This window comes from Cherax quadricarinatus, chromosome 75 (genome assembly GCF_038502225.1).
Source record: "Cherax quadricarinatus isolate ZL_2023a chromosome 75, ASM3850222v1, whole genome shotgun sequence".
NCBI lineage: Eukaryota > Metazoa > Arthropoda > Malacostraca > Decapoda > Parastacidae > Cherax > Cherax quadricarinatus.
In genome coordinates this window covers 7,077,335-7,104,426 of record NC_091366.1, presented here as the reverse complement: position 1 = coordinate 7,104,426, position 27,092 = coordinate 7,077,335, and the positions used below count along the sequence as shown (strand labels likewise).

Genomic DNA, 27,092 nt, shown 5'->3' with positions numbered 1-27,092 from the left:
TCTCCCTTCCCTCTTCCTCCTCTTCCATCATCCTAAGCAAGAATACATACAGAGAATGTCGCAGACTCAAGTGAAATATCCAATCTTATTAAAACTGTATCTTGATAAATTATAATTATTATATATCATTATTATTTAAATATGTAATTATCTATAGGGAGGGAACCCTTGTGGGTTTAGCAATTACTTTTTATTTTAATAATAATAACAATAATAATAATACAAGGAGGGAATAAAATCAGGTTTAGAACCATGCTATTCCTATAGAAATTTATAAAAATAGTCACCAGATCATCTCAGTATTAACACAGTTGCCCTTGAAATATTATATATTCACCAACACAGTGAACATCAACACAATAAACACATATCAAGTTTAGAGGTTTCGACACTATGCTGTCATCAGTTCCTGAATCATTGAGAATAAGTTTATTTAGACACAGGTACACACAAGTACAATTTATCATACACAGTGTAAATTACCAAGGATAACCCAAAAAAGTCAAAGTGGTTTACTTCCACTGGGGTCCTTGATCATCATATTTGTGTTATATAGAATTGTATTAATATGCTAATCAGTTCTCTTGTATTCCTTGTAATTCCTAAACTTATTGTTTATAACTATTTAGAGAACATATTTATAAGCAATCAGTTAGTTACTGCCTTATTAGGCCCATAACTCGATTGGTAGTGCACTTGGCTCGCACATAGGTTCGTGGTTTGATCCCCAGTATGGATGGAAACCTTAGGACGTGTTACCTTAAGACACCTGCTGTCCATGTTCACCTAGCAGTAAAATAGGTACTTGGGTGTTAGTTGACTTGTGTGGGTTGCATTCTGGGGACAAAATTAACTTAATTTGCCCAAAATACTTTGCATAACAAGGGGCTTTCTCTACAGTAGTATGTCATTGATGTCAGTTGTGGTTTGTGTATGTTGTATCATGTGCTTGTAGAAATAAAGATTATTATTATGAGAGACGAGGTGGAATATTCAGAGAATGGGGAGTGCCTGGAAACATAGTCTTTCAATAAACAAACTTGATAAAGTGGAGTATGGTATATAATACAATTAGGGTTACTGACATATATAAAATACTTTATAGAAAGTCCCTTATTGTGCAAGGCATTTCGGGCTCCCTGACTTGACAAAGCTCTACACAGTGAAACACATGATGGAGTTCTACTCAGAGCTGCATAACCCTTATGGGTTTAGTGCTGAACTTCATTATGTTACTATTCTGTATGGAGTGAAACAAGCCTTGATAAAGCTATTTACAGCGAGACACGATAAAAGCTGTAGACATCGAAACTGGACAAAGCTCTACACAGCTAAATAACTGGATACAGCTCTAGACAACCATACATATATATCTGTAAAGCAACCATAGGGGTTAGTTCAGTTTAACATCTTGATTATACACCCTATACTCATTTGTGTGGGTGGTAGTCAATGGATTACAGAGGTAGTTGAATGATAACTCCAGGCCTTTTGTGTTGCCATCACATCATCAGGAGCTTGCAATGTTACAGAAATGAATTGGAAGTACAAGTAGATTAGTTCCCCTGAACTAATGTGCTTGAACTTTCTGCTTATTCCTGCTGCACTGCAAGCTCCTGATGGTGTGTTGGGTGCAACACGCCCCTCAAGGAAGGCTCCTTGACGCTGGTGAGGGGCTCTTGATCTAGGGAATTGGATCTGTGCTCCAGTTCCCTGAATTAAGCCTGAATGCCTTCCATCCCCCATAGGCGCTGTATAATCCTACGGGTTTAGTGCTTCCCCCTTGATTATAATAATAATAATAATGGGTGCAACACGAAAGGTCTAAAGCTATCATTCAACTCCAGTTCCCCGAATTAAGCCTGAATGCCTTCCACATCCCCCCCAGGCGGTGTATAATCCTCCGGGTTTAGCGCTTCCCCCTTGATTATAATAATAATAATATCATTCAACTCCTCCTGTGGTTGTTAGGTTAGGTTAGGTAAGGGCTCTCAGATGAAAGCCAAAAATAAAGTTAGTTTAATATATTTATTATGCACCTCAAACCCATGGTTTAGGTGGTAGTCAAAAGATTACAGAGGTACATAATGGGTCCAGGGACTGGGTCCCAAAGTTATGATAGCTGAACAAGGTACAAAGGTAATGAACTCCAGGTAGATCTGGTCACAATCATGACAAGTTAGAAAGGTATTTACAGATTACAAAGGTACATAATGGGTCCAGGAACTGGACCCAATAAAAAATGAAAGCATTAATAAATGGGGATTAAAATAAAAGCTAAAAAAGGCGTTAATACGGGGGGTTAAGATAAAAGCTAAAAATAAAGGCGTTTCACTTCTGTATTATTGTAGAATTTCTCCTGGGTAACAAACAGTATAAAATACCGACAAAAATGACAGAAAAACACCTGTGTAGCATAAAGATATTTTAATGAGGGAATGTCAGCGTTATAGTCAGGCTCCCTTACTAGCCTGACGTCACGTGACCCTCACCCTAGTCCTCCCCAACCTCAGTTTCCGACTAGACATGGAGGGGGATAGATGTGGGCAGGTTGGGCTCTGCATGACAGTCACCTGTTCTTCATTTCCACCATCACCTCATCAAATGGCGGCAGCTTTGGGAGCATGATTTTGGAAATTGCGGCTGATGTTGAGTGATAGAAACTGCCAAGACCGGCGAACACCAGAGTATAGGCCTAGTAGGCTAACAGTCTTCACTGCCCTTCCTGGTTAGTATTCCACATTTTACTTTATTTTCTTTACTCTCTCGTACTTTTCTTTACTCCAGTTTATTTTCTTCACTCACTTTATTCTCCAGTTTACTTTCTTTACTCTCTTACTTTAGTTTTTCTTTATTTAATTTACCTATTTTACTTAATTTATCTAATTTTCCTCCAGGTATACCTAAGATAATTTTTTGTTCGGAATTTTAACCCCTGAGGGTTAGCCACCCAGGATAACCCAAGCCGGTAAAATAATACCTGGGTGTTAGTGGACTGGTGTGGGTCGCATCCTGGGTGTTAGTGGACTGGTGTGGGTCACATCCTGGGTGTTAGTGGACTGGTGTGGGTCGCATCCTGGGTGTTAGTGGACTGGTGTGGGTCACATCCTGGGTGTTAGTGGACTGGTGTGGGTCGCATCCTGGGTGTTAGTGGACTGGTGTGGGTCGCATCCTGGGTGTTAGTGGACTGGTGTGGGTCGCATCCTGGGTGTTAGTGGACTGGTGTGGGTCACATCCTGGGTGTTAGTGGACTGGTGTGGGTCACATCCTGGGTGTTAGTGGACTGGTGTGGGTCACATCCTGGGTGTTAGTGGACTGGTGTGGGTCACATCCTGGGTGTTAGTGGACTGGTGTGGGTCGCATCCTGGGTGTTAGTGGACTGGTGTGGGTCGCATCCTGGGTGTTAGTGGACTGGTGTGGGTCGCATCCTGGGTGTTAGTGGACTGGTGTGGGTCACATCCTGGGTGTTAGTGGACTGGTGTGGGTCGCATCCTGGGTGTTAGTGGACTGGTGTGGGTCACATCCTGGGTGTTAGTGGACTGGTGTGGGTCGCATCCTGGGTGTTAGTGGACTGGTGTGGGTCGCATCCTGGGTGTTAGTGGACTGGTGTGGGTCACATCCTGGGTGTTAGTGGACTGGTGTGGGTCGCATCCTGGGTGTTAGTGGACTGGTGTGGGTCGCATCCTGGGTGTTAGTGGACTGGTGTGGGTCACATCCTGGGTGTTAGTGGACTGGTGTGGGTCACATCCTGGGTGTTAGTGGACTGGTGTGGGTCACATCCTGGGTGTTAGTGGACTGGTGTGGGTCACATCCTGGGTGTTAGTGGACTGGTGTGGGTCACATCCTGGGTGTTAGTGGACTGGTGTGGGTCACATCCTGGGTGTTAGTGGACTGGTGTGGGTCACATCCTGGGTGTTAGTGGACTGGTGTGGGTCACATCCTGGGTGTTAGTGGACTGGTGTGGGTCACATCCTGGGTGTTAGTGGACTGGTGTGGGTCACATCCTGGGTGTTAGTGGACTGGTGTGGGTCACATCCTGGGTGTTAGTGGACTGGTGTGGGTCACATCCTGGGTGTTAGTGGACTGGTGTGGGTCACATCCTGGGTGTTAGTGGACTGGTGTGGGTCACATCCTGGGTGTTAGTGGACTGGTGTGGGTCACATCCTGGGTGTTAGTGGACTGGTGTGGGTCACATCCTGGGTGTTAGTGGACTTGTGTGGGTCACATCCTGGGGACAACTGACGTAATTTACGGGAAATGCTCAGTATAACAAGTACATGTACTTGTGGAAATAAAGATATTATTATTATAATTATTAAAGAAAGGCAGTGGATCATCGAGGGATTGTCTTATTTTCACTGAGGTCTTCAATCTTGGCCCCCAGGATGCGACCCACACCAGTCGACCAACACCCAGGGACAACAGGTGTAAGGAAATGTGTCGAATGTTTCCACCCCTGCTGGGAATCGAACCCAGACATTCAGGGAATCTGTCTCATGTCCCACCATTACTGTACAAGCGAGCGGCCCATATCCTTTCGCAAGCTATTTCATTACTTTTTAACAAGTCAATAGAGACTAGCACCTTCCCGAAACTACTCAAGATGGCAAGGGTTACACCAATACATGAAGGTGGTGACCCTACAGACTTAAACAACTATAGGCCAATATCAAACTTACCATTGCTATCCAAAATCTTTGAGAAACTCGTGCACAGGAGACTATATTCATTTATAACGACACAAAACATACTCAACCCCTGCCAATTTGGATTCAGGAAAAATAAAAGCACTAATGATGCAATCATAAAAATGCTACATCTGCTTTACACAGCATTGGAAAATAAGGAATATCCACTAGGAATTTTTATTGACCTAAGAAAAGCTTTTGACACAGTAGACCACGACATCCTACTCCACAAACTTTACCATTACGGTATAAGAGGCCATGCGCTTGCTTATTTCAAATCTTACCTTACTAATAGGTATCAGTATGTCACCATTAAAGACACAGCATCAACAACACGGCCACTTGATACTGGAGTTCCGCAGGGAAGTGTCCTTGGTCCCCTGCTCTTCCTCATTTACAACAATGATCTTCCAAACGTATCCCAACACCTTAACCCCATTCTCTTTGCTGACGACACGACTTATGTCATCTCTTACCCTAATCTTGCCACCCTCAACACCATTGTTAACGAGGAGCTGATCAAAATATCGACTTGGATGACAGCCAGTAAACTTAAGCTTAACACTGACAAAACCTACTATATTGTTTGGTAGCAGAGCAGGAGATTCACAAATTAACATTATGATCGACAACACTCTAATTACCAGACATAATGAGGGCAAATTCCTAGGCCTATACCTTGACAACAACCAGAATTTTAGCACCCATATCCAACACACAACCAAAAAAGTATCCAAAACGGTTGGGATCCTCTCCAAGATACGATACTACGTGCTTGGGGATCAACTGCAGAAACACACCTAAAGCCAATAATAACCCAACAAAAAGCTGCAGTAAGAATAATCACCAAATCCCATCCCTGGCAACACCCCCCCCCCACTCTTCATAGATCTAAACTTACTCCCTGTTCAGTACATCCACACTTACTACTGTGCAATCTACATCTACAGGACCTTAAACTCCAATATCAACCTTGACCTAAAATGCTTTCTTGATAGTTGTGACAGAACCCACAGGCATAACACCAGACACAAACATCTCTGCGACATTCCCCGTGTCCGACTAAACCTTTATAAAAATTCAATGTATGTCAAAGGCCCTAAAATCAGGAACACCCTACCTGAGAACTCTAGAACTGCATTCATTACCTTCAAAACTACCATTAGAAAACATCTTATCTCCCTGATACACCCCATCAACTAACTACACGAATACCACCTGGTGGTTCACACTTACACTCACTCACCCATTTGACCATAAAGAGAAATATTAATCTCAATCTTAAAATAATGAATCCTATGATACTCCAATACTGAAACTATGTACTGTGCCAAAACAAAAGCATTCACATTGCTAAACTCACAAACTAGTATTTAGTCACTTAGCCATAATACCAACTTACCTCATAATTTGTAATATTTTAAAATTAAGAATTAAACTAAGTCTGCCCGAAATGCCTAGCCATGCTAGGTGTTCTAGTGGTACACTGTAATCATTATTTTACTACATGTAAACCACACAATAACCAAATTCTGTAAACTCAGCATTGTAATCCTTATAGAGAATAAACTTTGAATTGAATTGAATTTGCCACCCACGCCACATGTTATTCCCTATGTTATTCTATATTATAGATATTTTTTTCCCTTGTCTGCAAATTGAAGTAACTTTATTGAGTAGTTATATTGTTAATATTCAGTTGAGTGCAGTGTTTTTACTAATTTCACCCCTCAAGGAAGGTTCCTTGATGTTGGTGAGGGGCTCTTGATTTAGGGAATTGGATCTGTGCTCCAGTTCCCTGAATTAAGCCTGAATGCCTTCCACCCCCCCCCCCCCCAGGCGCTGTATAATCCTCCGGGTTTAGCGCTTCCCCCTTGATTATAATAATAATAATAATAATAATAATAATTTCTTCACTCTGAAGGAGGGGTGTTAATGTTGCAGTTTAAAAAACTGTAGTGTAAAGCACCCTTCTGGCAAGACAGTGATGGAGTGAATGATGGTGAAAGTTTTTCTTTTTCAGGCCACCCTGCCTTGGTGGGAATCGGCCAGTGTGATAATAAAAAAAAAAATAATAATAATAATTTACTAATTTCTCCCTGTTAATTCTCTTACTGTTATTCATTCCCTGTGATCTTACATTTATTCTCTTGTGTACATTAAGTGCTGTGCATTCTACTTTATTTTGTGTAATTTTCCTTGTATTGATTTAATTTTTATTGCATTTTACTACTTTTTCTAGTGTGCTAGTTTTTATTATTGTGTGTGTGCTATTTTTTTCCTGTGTCAAGCAGTGACTTATTCTGGTTGAATTTTACAGACAAGTTAGACATATTTTACAAGCAAAATTATTTGTCAGTGTAGTGAGTGACCTTATGTAAGTTTATTTAGGTACAGGTACACATAAGTACAGTTACATAAATTATCATACATAGTGACAGATACTTAGTGCCGGATCAGCCGGGCTGTGGTTCGTACGTTGGACTATGTGTGGCCAGCAGTAACAGCCTGGTTGATCAGGCCTTGATCCACTGGGAGGCCTGGTTGTGGACCGGGCCACAGGGGTGTTGATCCCAGGAATATTATCCAGGTAGACTCCATGTAGTAGCATGTGTGTAGATTACCTAAGAAAGTCAGTGACTTGTTTCCATTGTGGTCCTTGTTATGTGTCTCTTCACATACTGCTAAGTGTGTGAATTACATTGTATCTGTTATTTTTATTCCATTGTTTGCAATTTCCCTAGAACAATTTCACTCTTGCAGTATTTTTGTTAAGTTCAATTATTACCAGTGCTCTGTTTTGAGTAATTTGTGTATTTTAATTGTGATTAAGTGTTAAATTGCTCTTACCTATATTTCTTTGATGTTTTGTTAGGTGAAAGGACACACGTGCAACTAATGTGACATTTTATTGTGGCAACGTTTTGCTCTCCAGGAACTTTATCAAGCCATTACAATCAAACACATGGACACAGAGGGTACATAAAGACTAAGTGAGGTGTAGTAGTTGTAATACTAGCAGTAGCAGTGGTAATACTTGTACATGAGTAAAAAGGTTATTAAAGCTTATTGCTTGGGTAGCATAAAACTAGGTTGGACATATATTTCCGTTAGTGGACGGATTTGAGAAGGCCTGTTGCAGTGTTTAGTAAGTAAGTAAGTAAATTTATTCAGGTATACACAAATACAGTTACATAGAATTATCCTACATAGCAGCATATGTGTAGAGAACCTAGGATAACCCAAAAAAGTCAGACAGAGTGACTTATTTCCATTGGGGTCCTTTTACCTTATTATTATAATATAAAGGTTATAATATTTTCTTATTATTCTACAATGAAGATAACATCTTATTATCATACTGAAAAGACTATCTACTACACGAGGGTCATTAAGACTATCTACAATACGAGGGTCATTACTAGGGATAAGGTAAAATTTACACGTATTTTAGCTAAAAAATAGAAAATCATTCCCCTCCCTTTCTGTAGCTTCATTCATCAGACACTTTTTGGCAGTCTTCTTGAACTCGTGTTGCTCTTCTGTTATGTTCTTGTGTAGTAACAGCAGCAGCAACTGTGATGGCAGGGTTTATTGTTTTGAGGAGGATTCTTGCTAGCACTTCAGAGATGATGAAGCTGCCTTTATTTTGCTTAATAGTGTTAGAAACCGCGATTAATGATGATTCAAGGCATTTATGTCTGTGGAAATTAGGTTCTTTGATCACTAGTCGAGCGTTGTTGAATTTCACGAGGTGATTGGCGGAAATCCAGTGTTGTACGCAGGCACTGTTCAGGTTATCGTTCCTAGATGCATTAATGTGTTCATGAGACTTTCGAGGTTCCTTGCTGTTTCACCTACATGTATATTATGTTGCAGCCTATAAATAAATACAGGGTATAGTGTAAACCCCTGCATTGACTGGTTCATGGTGCTTCGATTTTATCCTGGTCAGATCCCTTATGGAAGTGCTGGATGCGATGGTGACTAGTGTTAGCTTGTGCAAGTACTTTAGAAATGTTCAGTGCAATCTGGCTATTTGGAAGGATTATAACTTTGTTAGGAGTGGTGGTGGTTAACCTAGCAAGCAAGTAGGTACCTGGATGTTAGCCGACTAGTGTGAGTTACATCCTGGGGGGACAAGATTTAAGGACCACAGTGGAAATAAGTTCACGATGATACAATGACTTTTTTTGGGTTATCCTGGGTGGTTAACTCTCAGCGTTAAAAATTCAAACAATATCTCATATCTTACAAGTTCACAAGTCTGAAGTGGCAGTTCAAGGCAGTGTGGAGAGATGTTGAAGGAAGATCTTGTGGTCTAACATCAGCCAGATCTTGAACCATCTGGTGATTAAGACATCTAGACCTAGCCAGGTCTGTGTCATTCTCCTGTATCATGGTGATTTATGGAGAATGTGCTTGCTACCAGTTATTTGAACCAGCATTAAGATTTTGTTCGGATTTTTAATCCTGGAGGGTTAGCCACCCGGGATATTCCAAGAAAGTCGGTGCGTCATTGAGGACTGTTATCTCATTTCCTTTGGGGTCCTTCAATCTTGTTCCCTAGGATACAACCCACACCAGTCGACGTACACCCAGGTACCTACTTGATTGCTAGGAGAATGGAAACAGTAGGTGTAAGGAAACAGGCTCATTGCTACCACCCTTGCTAGGGATTGAGCCATGGACAGTGTGTGAGGCAAGAGCATTGCCTACCAAGCCATGGGACATTGTTTCCCATGTGCAGGTTATATGTGTATTATTTAAATTACTGTAATATCCAGTGGTAGTTTAACTAAGACGTGCTTTACACCAGTAAATAAGAAACAGTGCTAGAACCAACTGTTGTGTTTTTTAGTTAGTGCTGTGGTCAGTAAGGTATGCATCACGGCCTGTTAAGAATGAGACATTTTTCTTTTAAGATTTTTTTAGGGAGAGGTTTATGGATGTTTTTATGAATGGGAGTGAGGAAAGAGTTATGGTATTAGCATCAAATGTTTGTCAAGATTTTTAGGCAGATTGCTGAAAGTCATTCTGTCATTTGACATAGTAATCTGTGAATCACACTGTGTTGCTGAGAAAGCTCTGAAAACAAATTAAAGAAAAGTATATACCCACCCTGAACTGCAGTTACCTCCACTGAAACGGGTACAGCTGCTGTTCCTGGAAACCACCTCCCTACCTGGTGTACACAAGGATAGTGCCTCTAGAATTAAATAAACAAGTACGTATTAGCAAAACAGTTTAGACAAGAACATAGATTGTGCAACCATCTTTCAACTAATCATGGTGGCAGGCAAACCAGAATGAAAACCAGCAGTCATATACCTTCATTTGCCTCTCCAGTAATATTTCCATCAGAGGGCTGGCCAGATGGCCACTTGATGTCTTGCCTGAATATCATTTGCCATGCCCTAAGATGGTCCAATTTCTATCAAGTGAAGTGACACAACCTCGGCACTATGCATAGGAGTGCTAGAACAGACTATAATGATACCCTTTTCCTTCATCCAGTGGGTGTATTTTACAAAAGGGGGAAATATCATCCTTTTGTAAGAGGAAGAGCTATGAGGGTATTTGGGCTCAATCTAAGGAAGGATAAAAACAGGTCTCGTTCCTTCAGTTGACAGCCTTTCACCCTGACAGTAAGTTACCTTGAAGGGCAGGAATATTCCAGTCTGGAGGACACTAGTGATTTAGTGTATTATTATTATTATAATCAAAAAGAAGCGCTAAGCCACAAGGGCTATACAGCGCTGCAGGGTAGGGAAGGAAGCAAGGGAATTGGATGGCAGAAGGGAGGGGGGATGATCAGCAGGTTACAGAAAACAGCGGGGCAGGGGATAGTACGGGGGTAGAAGGTAGCAAGAGATTGAAGTAGAAAGGGCTGAAGGTATCAGAATTTGTGAAGTAAGTCAGTCGTTGTCAAAAAGTCAATGAGAGAGTCCAGATGAAAGGTGGGTCCATCAGCGAGAAGGGAAGGTAAAGAGAGAGCAGCGGAGCGAAGACGACGACAGAGGTAAATTCTGCGTGCTCGTTGATAAAGTGGGCAGTCCAACAGAATGTGGCTGACTGATAATGGAGCTTGGCAATTCTCACAGAGAGGAGCAAGACGCCTCTACATGAGATATCCATGAGTAAGACGAGTATGGCCAATGCGAAGACGGGAGAGAGTAGTCTCCCAACCTCGACACTGGTGATAAGAAGACGGCCAGTGACCTATACTCGGTTTAATAGACTGAAGTTTGTTGCCGAGCATAGTAGACCAACGTTGTTGCCAACGGGTGTGAAGGTGGGAAGATATTGCAGCAAAATAGTCCGTAAATGGAATACCTCTATAAGAAACTGGTAGGTCATGTACTGCTGACCGCGCAGCAGTGTCTGCCTGTTCATTGCCCTGTACGTCAACATGACCAGGGACCCAACAAAAAACAATATCTTTATGCTTGGTAAAGATGCGGCATAGCCAAAGTTGGATACGGAGGACTAAGGGGTGAGGTGTATCAAATTTTTGTATAGCCTGTAAAGCACTAAGGGAGTCTGAGACAACCACAAATGATGACACAGGCATAGATGCAATACGGATAAGTGCTGTAAGGATGGCATATAATTCAGCAGTAAAAATACTAGCCGAAGATAGTAAATGCCCTTGTACGACGCTGTCCGGAAACACTGCTGCGAATCCTACGCCATCAGAAGACTTAGAGCCATCTGTGTACACAGCAATGGCATGAGAATGAGAGTGAAAGTGGTCAAGAAAAAGAGAGCGGGAAGCGACCGTAGACAGTTGGGCTTTCGAGCAAGGGAGGGAGAAAGAACAGACTCGAACAGCTGGAACTTCCCAGGGGGGTAGGGAAAAGTGAGATGCTACATGTACATAGAAAGGTGGTAGTTGAAGAGAAGACAAGAGCGAATGAAGGCGAAGAGAGAAGGGACGGAGTAAACAGGGGCGTCGAACAAATAAAGAATGTCTACTAATATCAGTGACCATTCTATAAATGGAAGGATTGCGGAGATCATGAGAGCGTACATAGTAGCGCAGGCAATGGGCATCACGGCGATCGGATAAGGATGGAACGTTCGCTTCTGCATAGAGGCTCTCGACAGGGGAAGAGCGGAAAGCACCAAGGCATAAACGTAATCCTTGGTGATGAATGGGGTTAAGGCTAGAGAGAGTAGCAGGAGATGCCGCTGAATAGATCTGGTCACCATAATCAAGTTTCGATAAAATAAGGGTGGAATGTAGGCGAAGGAGGGTTCGACGATCAGCTCCCCACGAAAGATGAGCAAGGGTTTTAAGAAGGTTCAGCCGGCTGTGACAAGTTGCCTTCAGAGAGGTAATGTGAGGTTTCCAGGATAACCTACGATCAAAGAGGAGGCCCAGAAACTTGACTGTATCACGTTCAGGGATACGGGATCCATAGAGGTACAAAGGATGATCGGAGATGACAGAGCGTCTAGTGAAAGTGATTTGGTGGGTTTTAGTGCTGGAAAATTTAAACCCACGTGTGGTGGCCCAATTGGAAACACGGTTGACTGCATGTTGGAGAGAAACTGTAAGGAGGTGACAGTCAGTGCCTGCACAGGCAATAGCAAAGTCATCAACATAGAGTGATGACCAAATATTTGATGGAAGACTAGAGGCCAAATCATTAATAGCAAGGAAAAAAAGTGTTGTGCTCAGAACACATCCCTGGGGGACACCTTCAGCTTGCATAAAGTCCGGGGAGAGCACATTATTAACCCGAACACGGAAATGCCTGTCAGTTAAAAAGTTCTTAAGGAAGGATGGTAGATTGCCTCGAAGGCCTAAGGAGTGGGCTTGGGCTAAAATATTATACCTCCAAGTTGTGTCATATGCCTTCTCAAGGTCAAAAAATATGGCAATAACTGAGTGGTTATTCGCAAAGGCATTACGAACATACGTATCCAAGCGTAGTAAGGGGTCTATGGTAGAACGTCCCTTACGAAAGCCATATTGACGAGTGGAGAGACTGTTGTGTGTCTCTAAATACCACACTAAACGTCTATTTACTAGGCGTTCCATTACTTTGCAAACTGCACTGGTAAGAGCAATGGGACGATAGTGGGAGGTTTCATGTCCCGTAGTGCCTGGTTTGCGGAAAGGGAGAACAATGGCGGATTTCCACAGCTGTGGAAGAACTCCTTGTGACCAAATAAGATTGTAAAGGCGTAATAGGACTGCAAGGGCTGACTGATGTAAATGTTGTAGCATACGAATATGAATGTCGTCGGGCCCAGCTGCCGATGATCGACAAGCTGAGAGTGTTGCCTCCAGTTCTTGAAGTGTAAAAGGCACATTATACTGTTCTTCTCTGAGAGAAGAAAAGTCCAAGGGTGCTAACTCTCTGGCAGACTTTGAGGAAAGAAATGAGGGGCATAGATGGAGTCCCTGAGAAATACAGACCAGATGATTGCCAATTTCATTGGCAACATCTAGTGGGTTTGCTATATCAACACCGGCAACCCGCAGAACAGGAGCCGGGTCAGGAGAATATTTACCACTCAGTTTTCGTACTTTTTTCCAGACTGCACTCATAGAGGAAGCAGAGGTGATGGTGGAGACATAATCTCGCCAGCAAGTGCGTTTAGCGTCACGGATGACACGGCGAGCGATTGCACGCTTCTGTTTAAAATCAAGGAGTCGCTCTGTGGTTCTATTGTACCGGTACCTGCCCCATGCAGCGCGTTTCAAACGTACTGCACGAGCACAAGCAGGAGACCACCAAGGCACGCATTTCTGAGAATGCCTGCCCGAAGTTTGGGGTATAGAATGAGAAGCTGCGGTGAAAACGGAGGACGAGAAGAGGTGTAAAAGCTCATCGATGGAGGACGAAGAAGGAACCTCTTTAAAAACAGTTAGGTGTGAGTAAAGGTTCCAATTTGCCCGATTAAATTGCCAGCGTGGGGTGCGAAGAGGTGGCGAATATGAAGGGGAAGTAAGAATGATTGGGAAATGATCACTGTCATGTAAGTCCGGGAGAACAGACCAAGTGAAGTCTAATGCGGCGGAGGAAGAGCAAACTGAGAGATCGATGCAAGAGAGAGTATGAGTCCGAGGATCAAAATGGGTGTGAGTACCTGTATTTAAAACATGGAGGGGGTGGGTGGCAAGAAAAGCCTCTAACTGAATTCCACGGGAATCACAGTGAGACCCCCCCCAGAGGAAATGGTGGGCATTAAAATCACCAAGTAACAGAATCGGTGGCGGTAATGACGAAACAAGGAAGGCAAAATCCGGAATAGATAATGCCCGAGAAGGAGAGAGATATAAAGAACAGAGCGTATACCACCTATGTAAGTGGATACGGGCTGCTGTGTAATGCACCGAAGTATGAACAAATAGCTGATGGTACGGAATATCAGTGCGGAGAAGAAGGGCACTTTCATTAAAGGTCCCATCAGGAAAAGGATCTGAAGAATACAATAAATTATAGCCTGAGATGTGAGAAATAACAGCAGAGTGTAATTTTGGTTCCTGTAAGCAAACACCAACAGGGGCAAACTGGGAGAGTAACATCTGAAGCTCACCCCGATTACCCCTGAGGCCGCGTATATTCCACTGTAAATAGGCCATGATTGGCAATGATAAAGATACTTGAAATCCGCAGGTAAGGGTTCCTACGGACTAGAAGGGTTAGAAAAGTCCACATGCGGAGGCAGTGGAAAATGTTCAAGCAGCGAAGGAACGGTGCGCTGTGAAGAAAGGAGTTGCGCAGATGGAGCAGAGGAGAGAGAAAGAGCGGAAGGTGGATCAGTGTCCATTGATGGTTTGGTCTCTGCAATATATTCAGAGATTGCTTCAAGTGTTTCGGAATTCAGAGATGTCGTATGGGAGACAATATTGGGAATGGTAGGGGGAGGATGAGTAAAGATTGGAACTGTATTGGACTGTACCAAGGTAGGGGGGGGGGCGAAAGGGTGGAGGGAACTGGAGAAGCGTGGCAGGGGACAGAAGAGACAGGAACCTGGGAGGTGGCAGAAGAGGAAGAAACTTGGGAGGGAACAGGGGAGGAAGGTACATTACAAGGAGGAGGGTGAACCTCTGCACTTGTAACTGAGCCAGTGAGAGGGGAAGAACTAGGGACAGAGACAGGGAGGGTAAAATGAGGAGGTGGAAGATGGGTAGGTGTTGTTACCGGACCTTTTTTTGACTTTTGAGAAGTAGAGGGACGATTGGGAGGAGGTGTCGTACGAGGTCTCGTCGATACTGAGGCTTGTAAGAGAGAACTCGGAGAAGCGAGATTAGACTGAGGCGGTGAAGTAGGGACGTCTGAGCCGAGGACAGCAAAAGGATTAGATACAGGAGTGATTATGGGAGAGGTAACCACAGAGGTGGGTGTAGATGATGGGACACTAGAAGTGGGGGGACGTTTTGAAACACGGGAATAAGAAACACGTGGGAGTCTCCCTTGGAGGCGGAGATGAGAAACTGCCATGGCATAAGGGAGACCTTCTGTCTCTTTGAGGTAACGGATTTCCCACTCGTTTAAATAGACCTGACAACGGCGAGAGTACGAAGGGTGAGCCTCATGACAGTCAAGGCAAGAGGGAGATCGATTGCAAGACGTATTAGAATGGTCATCGGCACCACAGACTGGGCATTCGGCGATAGGTCTGCAAATCGCCAGCAATTTCTACACTGTTGTGGTGTAGGGATCACCTTTCGAACTTGTAACCGATGTCCTGCTATATAAACTGAGGATGGGAGTTCTCGGCTGTCAAAAGTTAAACGAGCCACATTGCTAGGGTATCGTCTCCGCCCACAGGCAGGAAGAACGTAAGTGTCTACCTTGAGGATTGGGAGATCTTGGAGTTCCAGCTGTTCTAGAATGTCGGTGCCACATGTCTGGAAATTTTGTTGAACTATGGTATGGGGCAGAATGACAGTACCACTACAAGAATTGAGGGAATGATGTTTTTCAAGAGTGACAGGAACAGTATCTATATGGGAAAGACGAGAGAGCTCATGAGCCTGGGTAGCATTCTGTACGGTAATGATGCGCGTACCGCTCTTAAAAGCATGAAAAGAAATATCTTTACCAACATGGCGTAGGAGTGCCTTGCCAATACTATGGTCAGAAAGATAGGCAGTAGAGGAAGTTGGTCGTAAAGTGAAGAATTTAGTCCACTGTTCAGTCTGAAACTGAGCGTGGAAAGGTAGTGAAGGACGTGTCGATCGTTTCTGAGAAGAACGAGAAGGTGGAGAAGCATCATCAGCAGGTAATTGTCGTTGACGTTTAGGCGTGGGACCAGAGTTGGTCCGACGTGGAACGGGTCGGCGATTTGAAAATTGCCGCACCGTAGAGGGAGAGGCCGGAAGCATAGTCAGAGGAGAGCGAAGGTCCGATAAATCGAAGGAGTCAGTCGAGGCCTCAGTACCTGAAGCGGGTGAGGAAACAGCACCGGCAATAGGTACAGAGGCATGAGGAATGTCTGAAGAGTGGTCCAAAGACGAGGCGGGGTCAGAACGGGGTGCGGTATCAAGAAGGGGCCCGGGGGTACCAGGTTCATGGACTAGGGGTGCCATGGTTAGGTTACTTCTTTCTTTTTGTTTTTAAGAAAAAAAAAGGAAAGAAAAGAAAATAAAAAGAAAAAAAAGAAAAAAAAAGGGGGGACCGGGGAGGGATAGGTCCTAGGAGGAATGAAAGGGCCAGAAATCTCCCTCCGCGCCCAAGAGGACCTGAGCACCGCAAGTAGCGCAGATGCAGCATGGAACCCGTGCCATACCCTACCCATCATGCTAGTAAACTAACAATCCGGGATAGCAACCTCACATCTGCCGAGCTACCTCGGTGGACAAGAGAGAGGGCGGCCGGATATCCGCCACAAAGCATACCTCCTTCGGCCACCACCCCCGGAATCCGAAAGGTGGCTTCCAGAGATACACTCATCGCCCGAAAGACACCCAAAGCTACTCCGGGATACCGGAGAGGGATCGGGACATCCCCAGGCGATCCAGATTCCACGGCAAACTACGCCACCGCTAAGAACTTCAACGGAATGGGATGGACCCCGGTATCCTTTCTCCTACCTAGGAACTAGCGCGCCTGTGGGAGAAATCCCAAAGGACAAAAAGAGGAAGAGCAAAAGGGAGGAGTGGGGAGGAGGAGGAGGAAAGGAAAAAGGGGAGGATGGGATAGGGGAGGGGAGATTGGGGGGTAATTAGGTTCGGTCTGAGGAAGAAGACCGATAGGTCTAATTCCTCAGACCAAGAGCCTCTTCACCACGCCAAGGAGCCCCCCTTGACGAGGAGTGATTTAGTGTAGACTCATAGGAAGAATTACTTTTGATGTCTCAGAATTCACTGTAGTTTAAATTAGTATTTTCTTTGGCTTGGCATCTCATGTTTTGAAGGCTCTAGTTATCTAGCCTCTCATTCTCCTTGTGATTTTGATAGCAACACTGCTGATCCTTGAATGTGAGATTTTTTACATTATCACTCAGGTCTCTTGTATTCCTCTCTATCTATTAATGATTTCAGTTTAATACTATGTTTTTATTTCCATATTTTCATAGGCGTGTTACTGAAATTTGTTCTCATTTGAACATATCATTTTCTGTAGTCCACTGGAAGATCTGGATCATTTTAGCTTGGAATTTGCTGTGTGCTCAGTAAATGACTAAACAGATACTAGTATCCTTTGCAAAGGATAATAGTGTGCTATGACTTCTCTCTTGTCAGCTATGTATTAGAATGAGAAAATTTTGTTCAGTACTGTCTTGGGAAACAGCTTTACATTGTTGTACCCTCTTGATTTTATTGTGTTGACTATTACACTTTTGGTTAAATTTTTAGGTTATTATTATAATCAAAAAGAAACGCTAAACCACAAGGGCTATACAGCAAATTTTTAGAAAGTTAAATATTCCTCTGCCCAGTTTTCCAGCTGTTCCTTTTGTGGACATTTTGTGTGTTATTACATCATGATACACTTGGCAAAGGCTTTTGCAAAATTTGTATATGCTACATCTGCAATTTTTGTTTTTCAGTGCACCAAAGACCAGTTGTGAAAAGCAGGAATGACCTGTACTAAACCTATACAGTTACAGGTGGGCCCCACTTTACAGCACTTCGCTTTACATCATTTTGCTAATACAGCAGTTTTCAATTATACCCATTCTTATTTTATTCAGTCTTCTTACAATAAATATATTCACCACTCACTATAAGCTAAGGATGAACATATTTTAAGGTAAATAATATGTGTACTGTATATATATTTCTTAGGCCTATCTCTATTGCTCACTTAATATATGACAGTGTAAACATGTTATCAGGCTTTTATATGCTCTAGCCTGGAACCTAACTTGCTGTATAAGTGGGGCCCTCCTGTATTGTGATTTAGTCATGCAGTGCTTTGAGAAATGAGAGGCAGTCATGTTTTCTTCAATAGGGAGGGTAGATCCAATTGTTTGGATCAAGAACTCTCTACCATCTTCACTGCACCTCCCTTGAAGGGTATCAGTATATAGTTTTCTGTAGAATGCTTTACTGCCTTGTGGGACCTCTTCTACTACATTTTATATTTAGGATCGTGCTTAACCTATAGGGGTCGTACATCTCTACTATTGTGGCAGTCAGTGTTCGTCGTTTGAGGTGCCTTGCCTTCCATGTAGGGAAGAGCTAAATCCTTAAGGGTCCTACAATCCTGAGGAAAAGGATAGTTTAATATACTTCGAAGCAAGAAACCTCCACCATTATTATTATTATTATTATTATTATTATTATTATTATAATCAAGGGGGAAGCGCTAAACCCGTAGGATTATACAGCGCCCAGGGGGGGGGGGATGTGGAAGGCATTCAGGCTTAATTTGGGGAACTGGAGCACAGATCCAATTCCCTAAATCAAGAGCCCCTCACCAACATCAAGGAACCTTCCGTGAGGGGAAACCTCCACCAGCAGGGGCTGTTGGGGTAAATAATTTAAAATATTCCTTCAGGGGAAAGAGAGTGCCTTGATGCTAGTGAAGGTTATTGATGTAAGGAATCGGAGCTGTCTCCTTCTTTGGAACAAACCTGATTGCCTCATTTCCTAGGTGGTATATGACCCCTTAGGGTTTAAAGCTTTCCCATGATTGAAATAATTGTAAATAAAAAATTCTTTCTCCCATTCTTCTGCAGAATTATTCATCATATTCTCTTTCAGAGAACTTTCCAAGTGCCTTTTATTAATACAATCAAAACCAAGTGCTAAACCCACAAGGGTCACTGCTCTGTCAGTCTTTTTTAAATCTTCATTCATAACACTATATTTTGGAGTACTACTGCATTTTGTTGCACGTCTTAAAAATTATATTTTAACTAAAAAACTACATCTTTTTCTCCATCCCACAGACGTGAAAGAATTGTGCCAGAGATCACTAGTTATGGCCCAGCAGCACTCCTACTTGGAACTTGAGACATTTTCTCACATTAACCCTGAGGAGTTTGTACAAGCTTTTACCAAAGACAACCTGGCCATGTGTTACAAGGACCTCTTGTGTCCAGGGTTTCAACAAGCACACTTGCCTCATGGCTATGCACATTTCTACCGTATGTACACTATTATTTTTTTTATCATTTTAATTTTATTTTATATTTTGTTTTAAAATTTTTTCTTCATCTTGTTAATATTTTATTATTTGGTAATATTTATATTTTTATTGACATGGAAGTGCTAAATTTGTAGCAGTCAACCCTTAGTAGTCATACAGCACTTGGGGAAATGGGATTATTATTATTATTATTATAATCAAAAAGAAGCGCTAAGCCACAAGGGCTATACAGCGCTGCAGGGTAGGGAAGGAAGCAAGGGAATTGGATGGCAGAAGGGAGGGGGGATGAACAGCAGGTTACAGAAAACAGCGGGGCAGGGGATAGTACGGGGGTAGAAGGTAGCAAGAGATTGAAGTAGAAAGGGCTGAAGGTATCAGAATTTGTGAAGTAAGTCAGTCGTTGTCAAAAAGTCAATGAGAGAATCCGGATGAAAGGTGGGTCCATCAGCGAGAAGGGAAGGTAAAGAGAGAGCAGCGGAGCGAAGACGACGACAGAGGTAAATTCTGCGTGCTCGTTGATAAAGTGGGCAGTCCAACAGAATGTGGCTGACTGATAATGGAGCTTGGCAATTTTCACAGAGGAGCAAGACGCCTCTCCATGAGATATCCATGAGTAAGACGAGTATGGCCAATGCGAAGACGGGAGAGAGTAGTCTCCCAACCTCGACATTGGTGATAAGAAGACGGCCAGTGACCTATACTCGGTTTAATAGACTGAAGTTTGTTGCCGAGCATAGTAGACCAACGTTGTTGCCAACGGGTGTGAAGGTGGGAAGATATTGCAGGAAAATAGTCCGTAAATGGAATACCTCTATAAGAAACTGGTAGGTCATGTACTGCTGACCGCGCAGCAGTGTCTGCCTGTTCATTGCCCTGTACGTCAACATGACCAGGGACCCAACAAAAAACAATATCTTTATGCTTAGTAAAGATGCGGCGTAGCCAAAGTTGGATACGGATGACTAAGGGGTGAGGTGTATCAAATTTTTGTATAGCCTGTAAAGCACTAAGGGAGTCTGAGACAACCACAAAAGATGACACAGGCATAGATGCAATACGGATAAGTGCTGTAAGGATGGCATATAATTCAGCAGTAAAAATACTAGCCGAAGATAGTAAATGCCCTTGTACGACGCTGTCCGGAAACACTGCTGCGAATCCTACGCCGTCAGAAGACTTAGAGCCATCTGTGTACACAGCAATGGCATGAGAATGAGAGTGAAAGTGGTCAAGAAAAAGAGAGCGGGAAGCGACCGTAGACAGTTGGGCTTTCGAGCAAGGGAGGGAGAAAGAACAGACTCGAACAGCTGGAACTTCCCAGGGGGGTAGGGAAAAGTGAGATGCTACATGTACATAGAAAGGTGGTAGTTGAAGAGAAGACAAGAGCGAATGAAGGCGAAGAGAGAAGGGACGGAGTAAACAGGGACGTCGAACAAATAAAGAATGTCTACTAATATCAGTGACCATTCTATAAATGGAAGGATTGCGGAGATCATGAGAGCGTACATAGTAGCGGAGGCAATGGGCATCACGGCGATCGGATAAGGATGGAACGTTCGCTTCTGCATACAGGCTCTCGACAGGGGAAGAGCGGAAAGCACCAAGGCATAAACGTAATCCTTGGTGATGAATGGGGTTAAGGCTAGAGAGAGTAGCAGGAGATGCCGCTGAATAGATCTGGTCACCATAATCAAGTTTCGATAAAATAAGGGTGGAATGTAGGCGAAGGAGGGTTCGACGATCAGCTCCCCACGAAAGATGAGCAAGGGTTTTAAGAAGGTTCAGCCGGCTGTGACAAGTTGCCTTCAGAGAGGTAATGTGAGGTTTCCAGGATAACCTACGATCAAAGAGAAGGCCCAGAAACTTGACTGTATCACGTTCAGGGATACGGGAGCCATAGAGGTACAAAGGATGATCGGAGATGACAGAGCGTCTAGTGAAAGTGATTTGGTGGGTTTTAGTGCTGGAAAATTTAAACCCACATGTGGTGGCCCAATTGGAAACACGGTCGACTGCATGTTGGAGAGAAACTGTAAGGAGGTGACAATCAGCGCCTGCACAGGCAATAGCAAAGTCATCAACATAGAGTGATGACCAAATATTTGATGGAAGACTAGAGGCCAAATCATTAATAGCAAGGAGAAAAAGTGTTGTGCTCAGAACACATCCCTGGGGGACACCTTCAGCTTGGATAAAGTCCGGGGAGAGCACATTATTAACCCGAACACGGAAATGCCTGTCAGTTAAAAAGTTCTTAAGGAAGGATGGTAGATTGCCTCGAAGGCCTAAGGAGTGGGCTTGGGCTAAAATATTATACCTCCAAGTTGTGTCATATGCCTTCTCAAGGTCAAAAAATATGGCAATAACTGAGTGGTTATTCGCAAAGGCATTACGAACATACGTATCCAAGCGCAGTAAGGGGTCTATGGTAGAACGTCCCTTACGAAAGCCATATTGACGAGTGGAGAGACTGTTGTGTGTCTCTAAATACCACACTAAACGTCTATTTACTAGGCGTTCCATTACTTTGCAAACTGCACTGGTAAGAGCAATGGGACGATAGTGGGAGGTTTCATGTCCCGTAGTGCCTGGTTTGCGGAAAGGGAGAACAATGGCGGATTTCCACAGCTGTGGAAGAACTCCTTGTGACCAAATAAGATTGTAAAGGCGTAATAGGACTGCAAGGGCTGACTGATGTAAATGTTGTAGCATACGAATATGAATGTCGTCGGGCCCAGCTGCCGATGATCGACAAGCTGAGTGTGTTGCCTCCAGTTCTTGAAGTGTAAAAGGCACATTATACTGTTCTTCTCTGAGAGAAGAAAAGTCCAAGGGTGCTAACTCTCTGGCAGACTTTGAGGAAAGAAATGAGGGGCATAGATGGAGTCCCTGAGAAATACGGACCAGATGATTGCCAATTTCATTGGCAACATCTAGTGGGTTTGCTATATCAACACCGGCAACCCGCAGAACAGGAGCCGGGTCAGGAGAATATTTACCACTCAGTTTTCGTACTTTTTTCCAGACTGCACTCATAGAGGAAGCAGAGGTGATGGTGGAGACATAATCTCGCCAGCAAGTGCGTTTAGCGTCACGGATGACACGGCGAGCGATCGCACGCTTCTGTTTAAAATGAAGGAGTCGCTCTGTGGTTCTATTGTACCGGTACCTGCCCCATGCAGCGCGTTTCAAACGTACTGCACGAGCACAAGCAGGAGACCACCAAGGCACGCATTTCTGAGAATGCCTGCCCGAAGTTTGGGGTATAGAATGAGAAGCTGCGGTGAAAACGGAGGACGAGAAGAGGTGTAAAAGCTCATCGATGGAGGACGAAGAAGGAACCTCTTTAAAAACAGTCAGGTGTGAGTAAAGGTTCCAATTTGCCCGATTAAATTGCCAGCGTGGGGTGCGAAGAGGTGGCGAATATGAAGGGGAAGTAAGAATGATTGGGAAATGATCACTGTCATGTAAGTCCGGGAGAACAGACCAAGTGAAGTCTAATGCGGCGGAGGAAGAGCAAACTGAGAGATCGATGCAAGAGAGAGTATGAGTCCGAGGATCAAAATGGGTGTGAGTACCTGTATTTAAAACATGGATGGGGTGGGTGGCAAGAAAAGCCTCTAACTGAATTCCACGGGAATCACAGTGAGACCCCCCCCCAGAGGAAATGGTGGGCATTAAAATCACCAAGTAACAGAATCGGTGGCGGTAATGACGAAACAAGGAAGGCAAAATCCGGAATAGATAATGCCCGAGAAGGAGAGAGATATAAAGAACAGAGCGTATACCACCTATGTAAGTGGATACGGGCTGCTGTGTAATGCAGCGAAGTATGAACAAATAGCTGATGGTACGGAATATCAGTGCGGAGAAGAAGGGCACTTTCATTAAAGGTCCCATCAGGAAAAGGATCTGAAGAATACAATAAATTATAGCCTGAGATGTGAGAAATAACAGCAGAGTGTAATTTTGGTTCCTGTAAGCAAACACCAACAGGGGCAAACTGGGAGAGTAACATCTGAAGCTCACCCCGATTACCCCTGAGGCCGCGTATATTCCACTGTAAATAGGCCATGATTGGCAATGATAAAGATACTTGAAATCCGCAGGTAAGGGTTCCTATGGACTAGAAGGGTTAGAAAAGTCCACATGCGGAGGCAGTGGAAAACGTTCAAGCAGCGAAGGAACGGTGCACTGTGAAGAAAGGAGTTGCGCAGATGGAGCAGAGGAGAGAGAAAGAGCGGAAGGTGGATCAGTGTCCATTGATGGTTTGGTCTCTGCAATATATTCAGAGATTGCTTCAAGTGTTTCGGAATTCAGAGATGTCGTATGGGAGACAATATTGGGAATGGTAGGGGGAGGATGAGTAAAGATTGGAACTGTATTGGACTGTACCAAGGTAGGGGGGGGGGCGAAAGGGTGGAGGGAACTGGAGAAGCGTGGCAGGGGACAGAAGAGACAGGAACCTGGGAGGTGGCAGAAGAGGAAGAAACTTGGGAGGGAACAGGGGAGGAAGGTACATTACGAGGAGGAGGGTGAACCTCTGCACTTGTAACTGAGCCAGTGAGAGGGGAAGAACTAGGGACAGAGACAGGGAGGGTAAAATGAGGAGGTGGAAGATGGGTAGGAGGTGTTACCGGACCTTTTTTTGACTTTTGAGAAGTAGAGGGACGATTGGGAGGAGGTGTCGTACGAGGTCTCGTCGATACTGAGGCTTGTAAGAGAGAACTCGAAGAAGCGAGATTAGACTGAGGCGTTGAAGTAGGGATGTCTGAGCCGAGGACAGCGAAAGGATTAGATACAGGAGTGATTATGGGAGAGGTAACCACAGAGGTGGGTGTAGAAGATGGGATACCAGAAGTGGGGGGACGTTTTGAAACACGGGAATAAGAAACACGTGGGAGTCTCCCTTGGAGGCGGAGATGAGAAACTGCCATGGCATAAGGGAGACCTTCTGTCTCTTTGAGGTAACGGATTTCCCGCTCGTTTAAATAGACCTGACAACGGCGAGAGTACGAAGGGTGAGCCTCATGACAGTTAAGGCAAGAGGGAGATCGATTGCAAGACGTATTAGAATGGTCATCGGCACCACAGACTGGGCATTCGGCGATAGATCTGCAATATTTCGCTGGATGGCCAAATCGCCAGCAATTTCTACACTGTTGTGGTGTAGGGATCACCTTTCGAACTTGTAACCGATGTCCTGCTATATAAACTGAGGATGGGAGTTCTCGGCTGTCAAAAGTTAAACGAGCCACATTGCTAGGGTATCGTCTCCGCCCACGGGCAGGAAGAACGTAAGTGTCTACCTTGAGGATTGGGAGATCTTGGAGTTCCAGCTGTTCTAGAATGTCGGTGCCACATGTCTGGAAATTTTGTTGAACTATGGTATGGGGCAGAATGACGGTACCACTACAAGAATTGAGGGAATGATGTTTTTCAAGGGTGACAGGAACAGTATCTATATGGGAAAGACGAGAGAGCTCACGAGCCTGGGTAGCATTCTGTACGGTAATGATGCGCGTACCGCTCTTAAGAGCATGAAAAGAAATATCTTTACCAACATGGCGTAGGAGTGCCTTGCCAATACTATGGTCAGAAAGATAGGCAGTAGAGGAAGTTGGTCGTAAAGTGAAGAATTTAGTCCACTGTTCAGTCTGAAACTGAGCGTGGAAAGGTAGTGAAGGACGTGTCGATCGTTTCTGAGAAGAACGAGAAGGTGAAGGTGGAGAAGTATCATCAGCAGGTAATTGTCGTTGACGTTTAGGCGTGGGACCAGAGTTGGTCCGACGTGGAATGGGTCGGCGATTTGAAAATTGCCGCACCGTAGAGGGAGAGGCCGGAAGCATAGTCAGAGGAGAGCGAAGGTCTGATAAATCGAAGGAGTCAGTCGAGGCCTCAGTACCTGAAGAGGGTGAGGAAACAGCACCGGCAATAGGTACAGAGGCATGAGGAATGTCTGAAGAGTGGTCCAAAGACGAGGCGGGGTCAGAACGGGGTGCGGTATCAAGAAGGGGCCCGGGGGTACCAGGTTCATGGACTAGGGCTGCCATGGTTAGGTTACTTCTTTCTTTTTGTTTTTAAGAAAAAAAAAGAAAGAAAAGAAAATAAAAATAAAAAAGAAAAAAAAAAGGGGGGACCGGGGAGGGATAGGTCCTAGGAGGAATGAAAGGGCCAGAAATCTCCCTCCGTGCCCAAGAGGACCTCAGCACCGCAAGTAGCGCAGATGCAGCATGGAACCCGTGCCATACCCTACCCATCATGCTAGTAAACTAACAATCCGGGATAGCAACCTCACATCTGCCGAGCTACCTCGGTGGACAAAAGAGAGGGCGGCCGGATATCCGCCACAAAGCATACCTCCTTCGGCCACCACCCCCGGAATCCGAAAGGTGGCTTCCAGAGCTACACCCGTCGCCCAAAAGACACCCAAAGCTACTCCGGGATACCGGAGAGGGATCGGGACATCCCTAGGCAATCCAGATTCCACGGCAAACTACGCCACCGCCAAGAAACCTCAACGGAATGGGATGGACCCCGGTGTCCTTTCTCCTACCCAGGAACTAGCGCGCCTGTGGGAGAAATCCCAAAGGACAAAAAGAGGAAGGGCAAAAGGGAGGAGTGGGGAGGAGGAGGAGGAAAGGAAAAAGGGGAGGATGGGATAGGGGAGGGGAGATTGGGGGGTAATTAGGTTCGGTCTGAGGAAGAAGACCGATAGGTCTAATTCCTCAGACCAAGAGCCTCTTCACCACGCCAAGGAGCCCCCCTTGAAGAGGGGGAAATGGGATAAAATCAGGTTTGATCTGAGGAAAGCTCCAATGTCTTGCATCGAGAGCCCTTCAACATGGTCACCCTTTTCCCCCTTGAAGGAAATGGTGCACAGAGTAAATTGATAAATCTGTATGGCTCATAAAGTGCCTGAAGAATAGGTAGATTGGGACTGATCCATGTAAAAGAGAGGATAGCTCTGATTATGTGAACTAAGAGTCATAGCATCAGCACTTCACTTTCAGGGGAAACCATAGTTTTTTCATACTATTCATGGGGAAGCATCAACCCTTTCAGGGTTTCGGTCATACTAGTACGGCTTACGCACCAGGGCTTTTGACGTACTAGTACGCCTAAATTCTAGCGCCCTCAATCTAGTGAGAGAAAGCTGGTAGGCCTACATATGAAAGAATGGGTCTGTATGTGCAGTATAAAAAAAAAATCCTGCAGCACAGTGCGTAATGAGAAAAAAAAAACTTTGACCTTGTTTTTGGATTAAAACAGCAACTTTGCACTGTATTTTCGTATGGTATTTATTGTTGTATTCTAGTTTTCCTGGTCTCATTCTATAGAATGGAAGACATATTACAGAAATTGAGATGATTTTGACTGATTTTACAATGAAAAGTACCTTGAAATTGAGCTCAAAGTAGCAGAAATGTTAAATTTTTACCAAAGTTCAAAAGTAAACAAATCATGCTAAGCGTCCAATACACGTCAACTGGCGAGTCTAATATTCTTTCACAAGTGCGCCGATATTATTTATACCATTTTTTCTACACTAATGCAGTAGTCTGCATAACAAATCTTGTTTTTTGTGAGAATAAAAATTCAAAGTGGAAAGCAAAAGAATGTAAAAGGGGCGTGACTAATGAACAGAGGAAATGTCATTTTAGTGCCAGGAATGTCTTTCTTGTTTATTCTGGACCCTATTTGGAAATTGGCATGTTTTGAAATTTGTGTGAAGTTGGCAAAATTGCTAAATTCTGACCACTGTATTGGATAGTTGAAATTGGTAAATGGGTAGTTTCTTGCACTCATTCGATAGAAAAAAAATGGAGTTCTAGCAAAA

General features: G+C 44.0%; 1 protein-coding gene across 1 annotated transcript in view; it reads left to right on the top strand.

Annotated features, from left to right (window-relative positions):
• Window positions 1–2,505: 2,505 nt before the first annotated feature.
• The window catches only part of LOC138854932 (ras-GEF domain-containing family member 1B-like), a 62,474-nt gene continuing 37,887 nt past the window's right edge, over window positions 2,506–27,092 (top strand). The window contains exons 1-2 of the mRNA XM_070101000.1: window positions 2,506–2,728; window positions 19,053–19,250. Coding sequence (XP_069957101.1) covers window positions 2,647–2,728; window positions 19,053–19,250 — 280 coding nt within the window. The 5' untranslated portion in view covers window positions 2,506–2,646. The remainder of the gene's footprint in view (window positions 2,729–19,052; window positions 19,251–27,092) is intronic.